Raw genomic sequence first — 15,702 nt, forward strand, 5'->3', positions numbered from 1 at the left:
GCCTGGGGAGGAGTTGCAAGTTCGTGCATGCACCAATATACAACTCCCTCAACTCAAACAGCACCAGAGACAACAATGATACACCGCTACCTCCCTCCCTGGATACCAGACCATCTGTACCCCTGTAGGACCCAATTGAGGATTCATTATATCCAGCTATAAAAGAAACAAAGAATATTCGCAAGAACTCCAGTTCCAAAAGGATGTTACATATAAACCACACAATGCAATGTAACCCCTTCTATGTGGCATGGTAGCATAGTGGTTAGCACTGTTGCTTCACAGTGCCAGGGTCCAGTGTTCGATTCCCGCTTGGGTGAATGTCTGTGCGTCCGGAGTCTGCACGTTTTCCCTGTGTCTGCGTGGGTTTCCTCTGGGTGCTCCGCTTTCCTCCCACAAGTCCCAAAAGACGTGCTGTTAGGTGATTTGGACATTCTGAATTCTCCCTCTGTGAACCGGAACAGGCGCCGGAGTGTGGCAACTCCGGGCTGTTCACAGTAACTTCATTGCAGTGTTAATGTAAGCCGACTTGTGACACTAATAAAGATTATGCAACCATACAGAGAGGACCAGCAGTTATATATTCGGATTATAATCAGTGCTGACAATGCCTCTCAACAAAATACTACCAAGAGATTACTACAGGATTACAGAGTCTGGACCCAACCGTGGGTCTGTATTCCCTGGCGGATGCCCACCATCGTTGATGAGAAAAAGGCAAAACTTCTCAATCAAACAAGAAACGTCCCGACCACAAGGGTGGCAACAGGATATCAACTAAAGTAGAGAACTTGGCTCAACCCCAGGCTCTTCTGCACAACAGAGTCCTCTTAAGTTGTCCCTAATAAAGGCCTTCGCGAAGGGACATGTCAAGCTCCAGGATAACAGGATACCAACCACAGCTCCGGACCTGGCACTGCCCAGCACACTCCAACACGCAAACATCAGCTGCCACTGGACCCCAGCACACCCCAAAATCTATACTCCAATGTGGTAGTCACCACTAGTAGTATTACGTGTATTACGGTAAGGCCCGTATAGTAGAGGTACATGGGTAAATCCCTGCCTGCTGGCTCCGCCCAGTATGCGGTGTATAAATATGTGTGCTCGCCGGTGCTGCAGCCATTCTGCTTCCAGCTACAGGAGGCACAACATCTTTGCTCAATAAAGCCTCGATGATTCAACTACTCTCGCCTTGGTGGTAATTGATAGTGCATCACCCAGCCAGTCCTGCACCTTCTCAACCACACCCAGGGCAGTGCATCCCGCTGAACAACACACTGTTCACCCAGACGAAGAAGAAGAAACTGAGTTGGCCTCGGAATAATCAACAATTAATCAAGGCTTACAGCTCAGCTTACACCAGCACTCATTTCTTAAGAATACCGACCTCACAGAAAAGTCAGAAGGAACTGAATACTGCCCAGGTCACGTAATTTGCTGAGAAAAGACACAGATTCTTAAATTCAAACGAACTAAAAGCTAAAACCCAATACGATTAGCTCTAACTGGGGGGACGATCCTCAATCTCAGTGAAGACTGAATCAACCCTACCACCCAACTCCACACCAACCATTCACACATCACCCTGTTGGGGCTCCAATCATTTTCACTATCAATGAGACAATTGTATGTAAAAACACAGGAGTAAAACTGTGCACAGATCACATATCACAAATTTTTGTTGGAACGGGATAACAGGGGACTTCATCCTCATCCTCACATACCCTTGCAGGAAAAAAGACAACAAATAACCAACAGCATAATCATAATTGAGTAACGTGCATGATTATTGAAGAACTGCAGGATTACAACATCTTCTCAGTTGCTTGAAAAGGCCAAAGCCATGAAAGGATCGTCAACCACTTCTCAGGATTTCTTCATTAAAAAAATATTTTATTGAGGCACTTGTATTATAAATTTTCGCCCCGCTAAATTCGCCCCAGCCCCGCGCAAAAATTGCGTTTGTCGCTTGGGGTGCAGAATTGAAGTTCCCAACGGAATCGGGCCCAGCGGCCGCTCCGGCGATTCTCCGGGCCCCGAATAACCGCCCATCTGCAAATTACATTGCGCGGCTGGGAGGCTATTGCCAGAGGCACGCCTAACGATACTCCGCTCCCCACCGGCCGAGTACGTGGAACAAATGTTATTATGGCCAGTCGGGGTGCTCAGTTCTTGGCCGCCCTGGTGGGGGGAGGGGTGGGGCGGGCAGAGGAATCAAGCTCCTTATGGGTGGCCGGGGCGTAGGGACATAGCCCCAGTTTTGGAGAACCCAGCCCCTCACTGTTCAATTTATACCCTGAAAATCGGCCGAATTCCTCTAAGATCCCAACAGTACCACCCAATGGGTATGAAATGGGTAATAAATCGTCCGCATAAAGCGACACCCTGTACTGCACCCTCTCCCATACTAACCTCTGCCAGTCCCTTGACGCTCTCAGCGTCATTGCCAACAGCTCAATATGAAAAATAATAATCGCTTATTGTCACGAGTAGGCTTCAATGAAGTTACTGTGAAAAGCCCCTAGTCACCACGTTCCGGCGCCTGTCCGGGGAGACTGGTACGGGAATCGAACCGTGCTGCTGGCCTGCTTTAAAAGCCAGCGATTTAGCCCAGTGGTTTATACCCAGGGCAAAGAGCAGTGGGGAGAGTGGACATTCCTGCTTCGTCCCCTCGTACAGTCTTAAATAAACGCTCGAGGCCAAGAAATGTATACAAGGATAAAATAAAGGATTAACAGTCGAACAGAGCCGAAGATCATGAAAATGAAGTCGCTCTCTCACTCATATCACATGACCGTGGCTGGAAATGTTTGGGAAATCCTGATTTCAGGATATTCAGCACAGAATTGTTTTCCTCAATTTAAACCAGTTCTTTCCTGGGAATACTGGGCTCAGATTCAGGGCAGCTCTGCTTTCCACCCAATGCTGCTGAATTCAAATGATGGTCCATCAGCTCCTACGGAACAAAAGAAGAAAAGCATCAGAAGCAGGAAGTAGGACAACCCGAGAAAACCCATTGCTTCAGCAAGCTTCCAGCAGGGTAAACTTATTTCTTCCTATCCGGATTCTATCTTTTCTCACCTTATCCAGTCTCTTTCTACCTATATCAGTGATTTGTCTGATACCTTATTTCACTGCCATAATTTTCACGTGGAGACGGTGGTGTGGTGGGCTAGTAATCCAGAGACCCAGACTACTGCCCTGGGGTCCCAGGTTCAAATCCCACTACTGCAGATGGTGAAATTTGAATTAAATAAATATCTGGTGACGACCATGAAACCATTGTCAATTGTTGTAAAAAAAACCATCCTTTAGGAAGGAAATCTGCCATCCTTGCCTGGTCTGGCCTATATATGACTCCAGACCTACAGCGTCCCCCGTTCCCACGGCGCCGCCTCCCCTAGACCCCGGGCCCCCAGCCACCATGCTGACCTTTCCCGCCCAGCGCCTGGTTGACTCTTAATTGCCCCTCAAGGGCAATTAGAGGTGGGGAATAAACACTGGCATATTTATTCGTCCGATGAACGAATTTTAAAAAAAAATCCCGATTCTTACTATCTCTTTTTCACTGTTGACGTCCAATCCTGCTAATCCTCCACTGCCCATCAGGGTGGTCTGAAAGGTCTACTTCTTCCTATGAATGGACCAAATCAGTGTCCACCCACCATCATCCTCTTCCACCTGGTTCAGCTTATTCTCACATTGGTTACTTCTCCTTCAACTCCACTCACTGCCTCCAAATAAGTGTTACTATGGATACCTGCATGTGTCTTAACTGTGTCTGCCCAGTGTGGGTGTAGAAGCCAGCTATTTTCTAATACACCTGATAGGTACAATAGGTAAAAGTGATAGGTGAAAGATAGCTATTTAGCATTAAGCCCCTGGTCTTTTAAATACCCATTTTAAAACTCACTCATAACCTCAGGTCATTTCAAAACACATATTCAGCATGACACAGCATAATTCACTTTACTAAGCTCCATTATTCTAGTAAGACGGCACAACATAAAAACACATAATTCAACAGAAACACAAAAGAACCTGATATATGCAAAAGCAGTAGAGATTACAACAAACACTTTGACTGAACTAATGAATACATTTTCCAAGACAGTGTCCAAGGACAGGGCAGGCTCCATGGCAATGGCACAGTAACCTAAAGGTGCTATTGTCCTCAGTAAGAATCCAGTTCAAGCAGCTTGCGATAACGGCACAGAATCGCATTCCAGAACACATACAAGAATTAATTTATGAAACATTTCAAGTTAATGTTGCACATTAAAGACAGACAGCTAACCGTCAAATCAAACTCATTTGATTCTAACCCAAACCAATTAGAATTACATAGGGGTGCAGCTAGATGGCTAAAGACTGATATGATTAGTATAACCGTGATAGTTTGTACGGCCATATTTCATTCATGAATGATCTATACTTTGGTCTAACTTACTCGCTGTCTCTCTATCTTACATACTTTCACATTCCAACTCTAACTCTTGAAGTAAATGCAAGCTGTTTTGCCGTAAGCAAGAAAATCATTTCTGTATTACTTGAAAGTTGAATTATCCACAAAATTGCTTCTCTTTGAGTCCTTTTGCTAGCTGGACTTATTAGAGAATAAGATTTAAATGATTCTCAATTGTAATCAAGAGACAAATAAAGCAATTCTTAATTGCATCCGAGAAGGGATAACTCAAATTTCCACTGAGTTTTAGTGATCGCAAGTGCCACTAGATCTGCATGGTAGAGCTCGACAACTGGCGTAGTTCGTCCAAAAGGGGAGGAGCCAGCCAGGAAGAAATCAGAAGACCAAAGAAAGACCAGAAGGAAGGAAGACCCAAAGAAAAATGGCAAGACTGGGGTAAGAAATATCTTTTTCACCCATTAAAAGTCTTAAAGCCACATCAAGCAGTGCTTTGAACCTTTAGAAAGGACCTTTTTATAGACTGTGTTAATTCAATCGGGTGCCAGTCATTGAAACTAAAATAAAACAGGACTGAAAAAATAGTAACGGTAGTGTACACCAATACACAAACGTAGTTGACGACCAAAAAATTGGGTGTAAGGCTGAGTTTATGGCGGACATGACTACTAAAACAGATTCAGGACCATCAAATGGTAGAGAACTACTTCCCACAACATCCAAGGGAGGTCACGCTGTACCGGATGTCTCTATTGACGATATATTGGATGATCTTAGATATTTGATTTGTAGACAATTTGGACTGTCTGAAGTTGCCATAAAAATTGAGTCAAAATATGATATCCCCAAAGGACAGTGGTCCCTTGATAATATCAAGAAGGCATGGGGAAAAACCACACGCTTAAACGGTGGAAAATGTATGAAATGGTCTTTTGCAGTAGTGGCACAGCTCCAAAAACATCAAGAGACAATTGCAAAAACTAAATTTAATCATGATCTTAAGTCCACTAAAAACCAACTATCCGCAGTTGTTGAGGAATTACGAGATGCAAAATCTAAACTTGAGCATCATGATCGGATTAAAGCTTTATTGGAAAACTTCCTTTAAAGTTCAGCAACAATCTTTGCAAATTGTAGAATTGCAATGCAAAATTGTTGAATCAGAGTCAAAATGCCAACAGTTACAAACAGAAACTGTGCAAATCAAAAGTCAAAATTGCAAGTTAATCGAGGAAAGATGTGGAAAGTGAGCAATTTAAAAGGACACTGCAAAATACTGACAGACAAATTAACAGCTCAAAAGCCTTCAAATCTGTTTTTTTTTTAAATCACCTGAACTCTCCAAAGCAAACAGCACCCCCAATGGGAAGAGCTGAAATGATTTTAACTAAGGCCCAAGATATACCAGCTATATCTAAAACAAATCCGACATTATTGCAAGCTGCTACTGACATGAAAACAATGAATACACTGATCGAGGTTCCACAGGGGGAGTATGGCCAAATGAACTATCTGTCAAGGACACGTATACCCCAGAACAAACCGTTATCTTACTCTGAGACCGACCACAAAGTGCTGCTGGTCCTGATCCAAAACCCTCTCAAGGCAGCTTTAGTAGACTGTTCGATTTTTTAAACAATATAAGCCGTTCAGTTAAGCGACGAGCCTAATGGCAAACAAAGTGTAATACAACTTAACCCAGGAAGCACCAAACAGCTTGGAGTTGAAGTGATAAAGACAACAGCCTAGGTTTTCAACCATTTAAAAAATCATCAAAAACCCATTTTGTCACTGGTTTAAAACCAGAACGGTTTGCAGCTTTAAATTTGATCCTACCCAGACCTCAGTCCGAAACCTCAACTGCGTATAAAGTTATGTCAATCGTTGCCTCGTCTCCTCCGTTAACAACAAATCTGTCCAGAAGAGATATGAGGTTCCTTTCTCGTGTTGGGGACGGCCATTTTGCAAGTTTCAGATTTCATGGTAGCAGACTGGTCTACGATGAAGGCCAGCCTCCTGGCTACAGGGATACGCCCCAAGTATCGCTAAGAAGTTGGCAAGAACTGTTAACTTGAGAAAACTGTCAGTATTTTAAATGCTGCTTTATTAATTTTAAGAAATTAACATATCTTATTAGCTCTGCTTCCTTTAACAGCCGACGAATTTATCTGCAGAAAACCAAGATTCAGCGCAAGATTGGTTCAGTCATATATTCAATAAGTTATTGTGTTTGGTATTTTAAAATAAATGTTTAAAATTAGCCTGGAAATTAAAACTTCAGACAACGTGGAAGCTGTTTTTTAAAAAAACCACACAACTCTGATTAAAAGCAAATCTATATTCCAAGAGAACACATTGTTCTAAGACACTTGATAACGGGAATTTGGCAGAAATCCAGCTTTTACTCCCAGTCCATTTGAGTGACTATATGAAAAACGTTTAGAGATGCGAATGGCATAATTCCAAGTTATCCACCCACTATACCGCCCTTTTTGTCTCTGCAAGAAAATTAACCCTTTCAACAGGCTTTTGTGTATAATCCAGAAGATGTCAAAGACTTGGCAATTCACATCCAATACAAAGTTTTAAAAAAACGACCAACCCTTTGATTACACTCTTTGGGGTAGGCTTTCCAATTGGTTGGGTGGCACAGGAATTATCATTAAGGGACTTCTCCTATTTTGCATATTTGGACTTATCATTTACGTACTAATGTTGCTGATCAGATACTTTGGCTAATGCATGCCTACCCATAGTGCCCCACCAATCCACATGGTTCATATTAATTCATATGCAACACTAGCCAATAACATCAAAATGGAAAGTTTCTGTTGAACTATTATTTACTGCATTATTATTCATTTATTAGTGAATTATTAGTAATAATCTATTACTAAATTACATAATCAGCTTTGATAATCATTTTACCATTTATTACTAAATCATATATCTACTTCAGTTATTTTACTATATAATCATTTTATTTGTATACATGAAAATATTATTAATTGTTTATTACTAAATTATGTAATTATGATATCAAATTTTAATCCGTATATCAGTGTTTTAAGCAATACTAAGGAAAGAAAAGTTGGATCCACGCATCACATGAAGAGCGCGTACAAATATTAAGATCCGTAAAATGTTTACTGTAATATTCATTTTCAGTTATTTGATTGGCTTTGTAAATGTTGTACCAGAACTGAATAAGAACACATTCCTTTACACATCTTAAGACATATGCTAAAAATTTCAACATTTCCAATTGTTGGGTATGCACTGCAACCCCTACTAACTCAGGAGAGGGTATTCCCTTTCTAACTATTCCCTTTAATGCTTCAGAAACAGCAGTATGGTACATCTATCAAAGCGTCACTCGCTCTGTAGTGGTCCATTCTGGAGCTTATTCATGTGTAAAAGGAAGGTACAAGATTTATTTACAGAAATTTATCAACTTATGGAAATCTGCAGGCTATCCACTAAACATCTTTTCAAGATGGCACCAACTTAAATATAACCCTAACAGTCATCCTCAATATATTAGCTTCCCAACTAATATTAAACAAAAAGGATCAATATGCCTCATTAATCACTCGGAAGGGATGAAAATAGGCAATAGTGCTTGTACTAATTATTTAGATGTGAACACCACTTATAAATGTACAGAAAATTTATTACAAAGAACTAAACGGTCCTCTAAAATAACAGGCATACACAACCTTACAAATAATAAAACATTCTCAGATCAGTGGTACTTAGACAATATTTACTTATACTCTGCTTATAATGGAACTTATTTTATTTGTGATGATAGAGCATATCCCTGACTCCCAAAATACTGGTCAGGATCTTGCTATTTAGGATGCTGAGCATCTGCCATCCGTCATCTTCCTCATCTCCCTTATGTTTCAGAACCAGCTGCTCGAAGAAATAAACGTTCCATTACCTTAAGAGATGCAATTTATGATAGAATTATTCCGTTCTATTGGGAAATAAGAATGGGCAATGAATTGAGTAAACTTTAAAAAAAAAAAAATTTAGAGTACCCAATTCATTTTTGTTCCAATTAAGGGGCAATTTAGCGTGGCCAATCCACCTAGCCTGCACATAGAACATAGAACAGTACAGCACAGAACAGGCCCTTCGGCCCTCAATGTTGTGCCGAGCAATGATCACCCTACTCAAACCCACGTATCCCCCCTATACCCGTAACCCAACAACCCCTCCTTAACCTTACTTTTTTAGGACACTACGGGTAATTTAGCATGGCCAATCCACCTAACCCGCACATCTTTGGACTGTGGGAGGAAACCGGAGCACCCGGAGGAAACCCACGCACACACGGGGAGGAAGTGCAGACTCCACACAGACAGTGACCCAGCCGGGAATCAAACCTAGGACCCTGGAGCTGTGAAGCATTTATGCTAACCACCATGCTACCATGCTGCCCCCATCTTTGGGTTGTGGGGACGAAACCCACGCAAACACGGGGAGAATGTGCAAACTCCACACGGACAGTGACCCAGAGCCGGGATCGAACCTGGGACCTCGGCGCCGTGAGGCTGCAGGGCTAACCCACTGCGCCACCGTGCTGCCCTGAATTGAGTAAACTAACGACCATCGTACAAAACGTAGCCGATTGCACCACCAGTGCCCGAGGTAAAATCTCTGACAAAATGCAAGCAATTCGAACCGTGGCATTACAAAATCGAATGGCACTTGACTATGTGCCAGCCGAAAAAGGTGGCACCTGGGCCCTGACTGATGCGGAGTGCTGCACCTTCATTCCAGATAACTCAAAAAAAGTTAAAGACCTCGCATCACATATCCAAATAGAAATTAAGAAACTTGATCCACCCCCAGTCATCCCTCTCTGGGATAAACTTTGCGGGTGGTTGGGACACACTGGAATGTCCACAGTGAGAATAATCTTATTCTCCTGTGTAGCTGGATTCATCATTTACATAACATATCAATGTGTTATGTGCATCAAAGAACTACTCGCTAGGGCAGCACGGTGGCACAGTGGTTAGCATTGCTGCCTACGGCGCTGAGGGCCTGGGTTCGAATCCCAGCCCTGGGTCACTGTCTGTGTGGAGTTTGCACATTCTCCCCGTGTTTGCGTGGGTTTCACCCCCATAACCCAAAGATGTGCAGGGTAGGCAGATTGGCCACGCTAAATTGCCCCTTAATTGGAAAAAATAATTGGGTACTCTAAAAAAAAAAAAAAAATTTTTTTTAAAAAAGAACTACTCGCTAAACGTAGGGGACCATATATCAGAATAATTCACACTAACCCAACTGCACCACCATTAGATGAACTAGAAATGAGGTATTATTGTTGAAATATTACTGATCAAGCAATCATTAGACTATTATTAACATTTTGTATAATTTATTAATACTGAATCAGTCGTATCAAATTTTATTAATTTATTAATTGTTATTTTATAATAATGATTCTTTAAGAATTATAATAATTATTGCTGAAATGCTTGTAATGCGATGCTTATCCACTCTATTGTTTAAAACTGCAATGACAATATGAATGAGTGATTCTTTGCGCTTTTACCTATCCTATCGCATTAATGGTGTCTTTTATCTTATTGTGATAATACCTCACTTATTCTTTCAATTTCTCAAAAGGGCCGACTGTAGAAGCGAGCTATTTTCTCAAGGTAAAAGATAGAAGCCCCTAGTCTATTAAATACCCATTTTAAAACTCACTCATAACCTCAAGTCATTTCAAACCACATAGTCAGCATGACACAGCATAATCCACTTTACTAAGCTCCATTATTCCAGCAAGACAGCACAACATAAAAACACATAATTCAACAGAAACACAAAATAACCTGATACATGCAAAAGCAGTAGAGATTAAAACAAACACTTTGACTGAACTAATGAATACATTTTCCAAGGCAGTATCCAAGGACAGGGCAGGCTCCATGGCAACGGCACAGTAACCTAAAGGCGCTATTGTCCTCAGTAAGAATCCAGTTCAAGCAGCTTGCGATAACGGCACAGAATCGCATTCCAGAACACATGTAAGAATTCATTTATGAAACATTTCAAGTTAATGTTGCACATTAAAGACCGACAGCTAACCGTCAAATCAAACTCATTTGATTCTAACCCAAACCAATTAGGATTACATAGGGGTGGAGCTAGATTGCTAAAGACTGATATGATTTAGTATAACCGTGATAGTTCGTACGGCCATATTTCATTCATGAATGATCTACACTTTGATCGAACGTACTCGCTGTCTCTCTATCTTACATACTTTCACTTTCCAACTCTGACTCTTGAAGTAAATGCAAGCTGTTTTGCCGTAAGCAAGAAAATCATTTCTGTATTATTTGAAAGTTGAATTGTCTACAAAATTGCTTCTCTTTGAGTCGTTTTGCTAGCTGGACTTATTAGAGAATAAGGGGCGCGATTCTCCAACCCCCACGCCGGGTGGGAGAATCGCGGGAGGGCCGGGCGATTCACGCCACACCGCCCTGGCACCCGGACGCGATTCTCCCACCGCCCCCCAAAACGGCCGAGCGGCCTGCCTAATCTGACTGGTTCACGCCGGCGCCAACCACACCTGGTCGCTGCCGGCGTGAACAGCGCGCGACCGCTGCGTGTGGGGCCTGTGGGGGGCGGAGGGAGGATCGAACACCAGGGGGGTGCTCAGGAGGGGTCTGGCCTGCGATCGGTACTCACCAATTGTCGGGACGGCGTCTCTGAAAGACGCAACCTTTTCCCTCTGCCACCCCGCAAAATCAATCCTCCATGTCTTGCGGGGCAGCGGAGGGGAAGACGGCAACCGCGCATGCGCGGGTGACGTCATTTAGGCGCCGCCGGCCGCGTCATTCAGGCGCGCCGCTTTGACGCAAGCGTCAAGGCCCGGCGCGCAAGATTGACGCGCCGCTGCTCCTAGCCCCCTGGGGGTGGGAGAATAGGGGGCGAGGAGCAGCCTCCAACGCCGGAGTGAAACACCCCGGGTTTCACTCTGGCGTCGGCACTTTGTCTCCCTTTGGGAGAATCGCGACCAAGATTTAAATGATTCTCAATTGTAATCGATAGAGATCAATAAAATGATTCTTATTTGCATCCAAGAAGTGATAACTCAAATTTTAGTGTTCGCAAGTGCCACTAGATCCACATGGTAGATCTCTACAACTGTGGAACATTCCTCGTTGCAGTCCTTCCCAGGCCGTCTTCCTCACCTCTTTCTCTGGTACATTGATTTTTTTTAAAATTTAGAGTATCCAATTATTTTCTTTTTCCAATTAAGGGGCAATTTAGCGTGGCCAATCCACCTAAACTGCACATCTTTGAGAAACCCACGCAGACACGGGGAGAATGTGCAAACTCCACACGGACAGTGACCCAGGGCCGGGATTCGAACCCGGGCCCTCAGCGCTGAAGGCAGCAGGGCTAACCACTGTGCCACGTGCCGCCCCCTCTGGTACATTGATGAATGTACCAGTGTCCCTTGCTGCTCTCACTCTGAACTGGACGAGTTCATTGGCTTTTCCCCCCGCCTCCCCCCCCCCAATTGATACCTGTCTCTCACCATCACGTTGCCTATCAGTAATCCAACCCTTTCTTTCCTTGACGTCTCTGCATCTATTTGTGGAGGTAGACTATGAACTAATATTCACGACAAACCCATGGATTTCCCCAGCTAATTTGACTACTCATACTCACACCCAGCTTCCTGGAAGGATTCTATTCCATTCTCCTGTCTCTGTCACTTCTGTTGAGGTCTAATGCAACCTTCCAAACTAGGGTTTCTGATATGTCTTCCTTGTTCTTAACCAAGGACTCCCTTAAGCATGGTCGACAGGGCCCTTCATGTGTCTGATCAATTTTGTGCACTTCCCCTTTCTCCTCGCTCTCAGGACTTTCCCCTTCCCCATCTCCCTCCTTACCCTCAGCTTCAACCCCACCAGCCTCCTCCATTTTTGTGACCATAAACCATGATGCACCACTAAACAGATCTTCCTCTGCCCTCCCTCTTCAGCATTCTGAAGGAACTGTTCCCTCCAAGACACCGTAGGTCCACTCCTCAGTTGCCTTCAATATTCACTCCTTTTCCTGTAGCACTTTTCATGCAAGCGCAGGGTGTGTAACATCTGCCCTTTTACCTCCTCCCTTCTCATCACCCAGGCCCCAAATATCCCTTTCACAAGAAACAGTAACTTACTTATATTTTAATTTAGTATTGTTATATTTGCTGTTCGCAATGTGATCCCCTTTGGAGACCAAACATAGACATGGTGAGCAGTTTGTGAAACTCCTCTGTTCAGTTGACAAGGGTGACCCAGAGCTCCCTGTTGTTTGATATTTCCGTTATCCACCTTGATCCCACTGTGATCTCTCTGTCCTTTTCCTGCGGCAGCGTTCCAATAAAGCTCATCCGAACCTCGCCAGCCATCGTGATCTGAATCTCACCCTGGCTGGGTTTGAGCCAGATCAACTGAGCCGTACAGTGCATTTAGATATGTTTGTATCATATTCTCCTGGGGCCCAGGAACCAACGGCCTCACCTGCGAGGCCTGGACCAGGCGATGTTTAGTACTGGTCCACACAAACGTGGAGGCCTAATAGCACCTGGAGGGTCTCACACGCCTTTTGCGACCCCTGGGTGGTTAGGGACAGGGAAGGGTTGCCCCTTGTCGCTCTCTCTCTGGCATCTTGGCACTGCCAAGATGCCCGAGTGGCACTTCCAGGCTGGCTGGGGCACTGCCATGGTGTCTAGGTGACAGTGCCAGGATGCCCATGTGCCAGGGTCTGGGACTGAGGAGGGTCATGCCCATGAAAGGAAGAATGAGGGGGGTATGAAGGGTGGGAGAGAGGGTATGAATGGGGCCTAATAAGGGTGGGGGGCCCAAAGAAGGGGGGCAAAAAGGGGAGGTGACCTGAAAAGGGAGCCCCCCCCAGTGACCACATAGCGGGTGTCCTCACTTATGGGTGTTGGGGGGGGTATGCCCATATGTGTGGGGGCGGGGGGGTGACACTGCCCATGAGTGAGGGGCGTGGGGGGTCCCTCAAGCTCATTTAAAGATCAGAGCACCCTTTCTGAGGAGGTAGTTTGGCCAGCGAGTTCGGCTCCCCAGTGGTGAAAACATTTCTAAGTGTGGGGTTGACCAAGGAGAAGCCCCCCAAGGCCCATGGTTGAATAGCGGTATGGACCTCACCCCAAAAAAGCTGGCAAGAAACAGCACGCCACATTCACCCAAAATGGCACTTCGAAATTCCTTGTTGGAATCGGACCTGTTGACTCTCGGATGTAGGTTTCATTCCACAGATACTACCTGACCTGCTCAATATTCCCAACATTTCCTATTTTTATTTCAGACTTCTCGCACTGCAGTATTTTACTTTTGTTAAGTAAAGCTCAACTCTATGCAGAAAATGAGAAAAACGGCTGTTAATCACTCTCGACAATATCCATTTGATTTGTCGCTTTGAAAGATGTTTTCGGACCCGGGAGTCCAGGGGGAGAAAGAGGCCGATGTTTTGGCCTTTGCTTCCCTGATAGCCCGGCGACGAATACTATTGGCGTGGAGGGACTCAAAGCCCCCGAAGACTGAGTTGTGGCTTGCGGACATGTCGAGTTTCCTTGGTATGGAAAACATTAGGTTCGCCTTGAGGGGATCTGTACAGGGGTTCGCCCGGAGTTGGGAACCATTTATTGACTTATTTGCGGGAGAGTGAGTGTCAGCAGGGGGAGGGGATTTGGGGGAGGGGGGGGGGGGTAGAGTAGGAGGGAAAAAATGGCGGGTAGTGCCGATGGGAGAGGAGCGGGCTTGTGCAGTGTGTTACGATTGAAGTATTGAATGTACGTGGATGTTTGCGCATTTTTGCCTTTTTTGCTTTCTTTCTGTTGATGTCTGTAACTGTTGACAAAGCCAAAAACTACCTCAATAAAATTGTTTATTAAAAAAAAAGATGTTTATGATCGATTTCTATCTCCCTTTTCAACATAAAAATGTTTTACCATCCTACCTCTGTCCACTCCCCTCACCCTATCCCTGTCACCCCACCGAACCTGCGCAGCTTTAGACAGTAAGAAGCAATTGAGCGCGGCCAATCACCTAACCTGCACATCTTTGAAATGTGGGAAGAAACTGGGGCACCCGGAGGAAACCCACGCAGACACGGGGAGAACGTGCAGACTCCGCACAGACTGTGACCCAAGGCCGGAATTGAACCCGGGTCCCTGCGGCTGTGAGGCAGCAGTGCTAACCACTGTGCCACCGTGCCGTCCCCTACTTCTGTTTGCAGCCAATACTGCGAGCATGCATTTTGCTGAACACTGGCACACATCCATATTTCCATAAAAATTGCACTTAAACAGCAAAATGAAAGAGTAATTTCATTTCTGACGACAATAATGTGCGAAAGCTACAGGAATGTCCATTTACTAAAGTTTCAGAGCACCAGCTGTATTTCGAACTTGCCACCTGTATTTGAAACCAATACTTACAAGACATTCAGGCTGATGAGAACCTGTCACATTGAGGCTTGGAGCTCTCGGTCTCCCTTTATTGTGGTTTCTATCTGTTGGTGGTGAACGTACAGATGCAATGAGTTGTAACAATGACAAAATGAACAGAGCAGAGGGTTTCAATAAAGAGATTATTAAAATACCGGCCCATATATCCTTTATGGCAATAGAGAGTGTGAAAATTGAAAGAGGAGGCACTGGAAAGGCTGGCTATGCTTCGGCTAGGTAAGTCACCTAGTCTGGATGATTTACATCACAGCTTCCTGAAGGAAGTGGGGATACCTGTAGTGGGAGAACTTCCCTTGATTTTTTTTATCTTTCCCAGATATGAAATAAATGTCACAGGAATCAAGAACGGTAAGAAGTGTGTCAGAATAGTCCTAAAAACTACAGGCCAGTTAGTCCAATATCAGTGGTGAGTAAGGTTGTGGAATCTATAAAACAGAAGAAAAAAAAAATCAACAGGCACTTGGAAAAGTGGAGTTAATTAAGGAGAATCAGCATTGGTTTCTTAAAGGTCGATCATGCTTGACTAATCTGACTGAATATTTTATAATAATCTTTATTAGTGGCACAAGTAGGCTCACATTAACACGCCAATGAAGTTACTGTGAAAATCCCCCCGTCTCCACACTCTGGCACCTGTTCAGATACAAAGAGGGGGAGAATTCAGAATGTCAATTTACCGAACAAACACGTCTTTCGAGACTTGTGGGAGGAAACTGGAGCACCCGGAGGAAACCCACGCAGACACGGGGAGAAG

The 15,702-nt window shown here is 44.2% G+C and overlaps 1 protein-coding gene across 2 annotated transcripts in view; it reads right to left on the reverse strand.

Moving 5' to 3' along the window:
• Window positions 1–437: 437 nt before the first annotated feature.
• The window catches only part of LOC119976030 (hepatocyte cell adhesion molecule-like), a 58,772-nt gene continuing 43,507 nt past the window's right edge, over window positions 438–15,702 (reverse strand). For both annotated transcript variants that reach the window (XM_038816107.1, XM_038816106.1), the window contains 2 exons: window positions 14,919–14,992; window positions 438–2,959 (listed from right to left, as the gene is read on the reverse strand). In XM_038816107.1, the coding sequence (XP_038672035.1) occupies window positions 2,864–2,959; window positions 14,919–14,992 (170 nt within the window). In that variant the 3' untranslated portion in view covers window positions 438–2,863. The remainder of the gene's footprint in view (window positions 2,960–14,918; window positions 14,993–15,702) is intronic.

Source organism: Scyliorhinus canicula, chromosome 13 (assembly GCF_902713615.1).
Source record: "Scyliorhinus canicula chromosome 13, sScyCan1.1, whole genome shotgun sequence".
NCBI classification, from domain to species: Eukaryota; Metazoa; Chordata; class Chondrichthyes; order Carcharhiniformes; family Scyliorhinidae; genus Scyliorhinus; species Scyliorhinus canicula.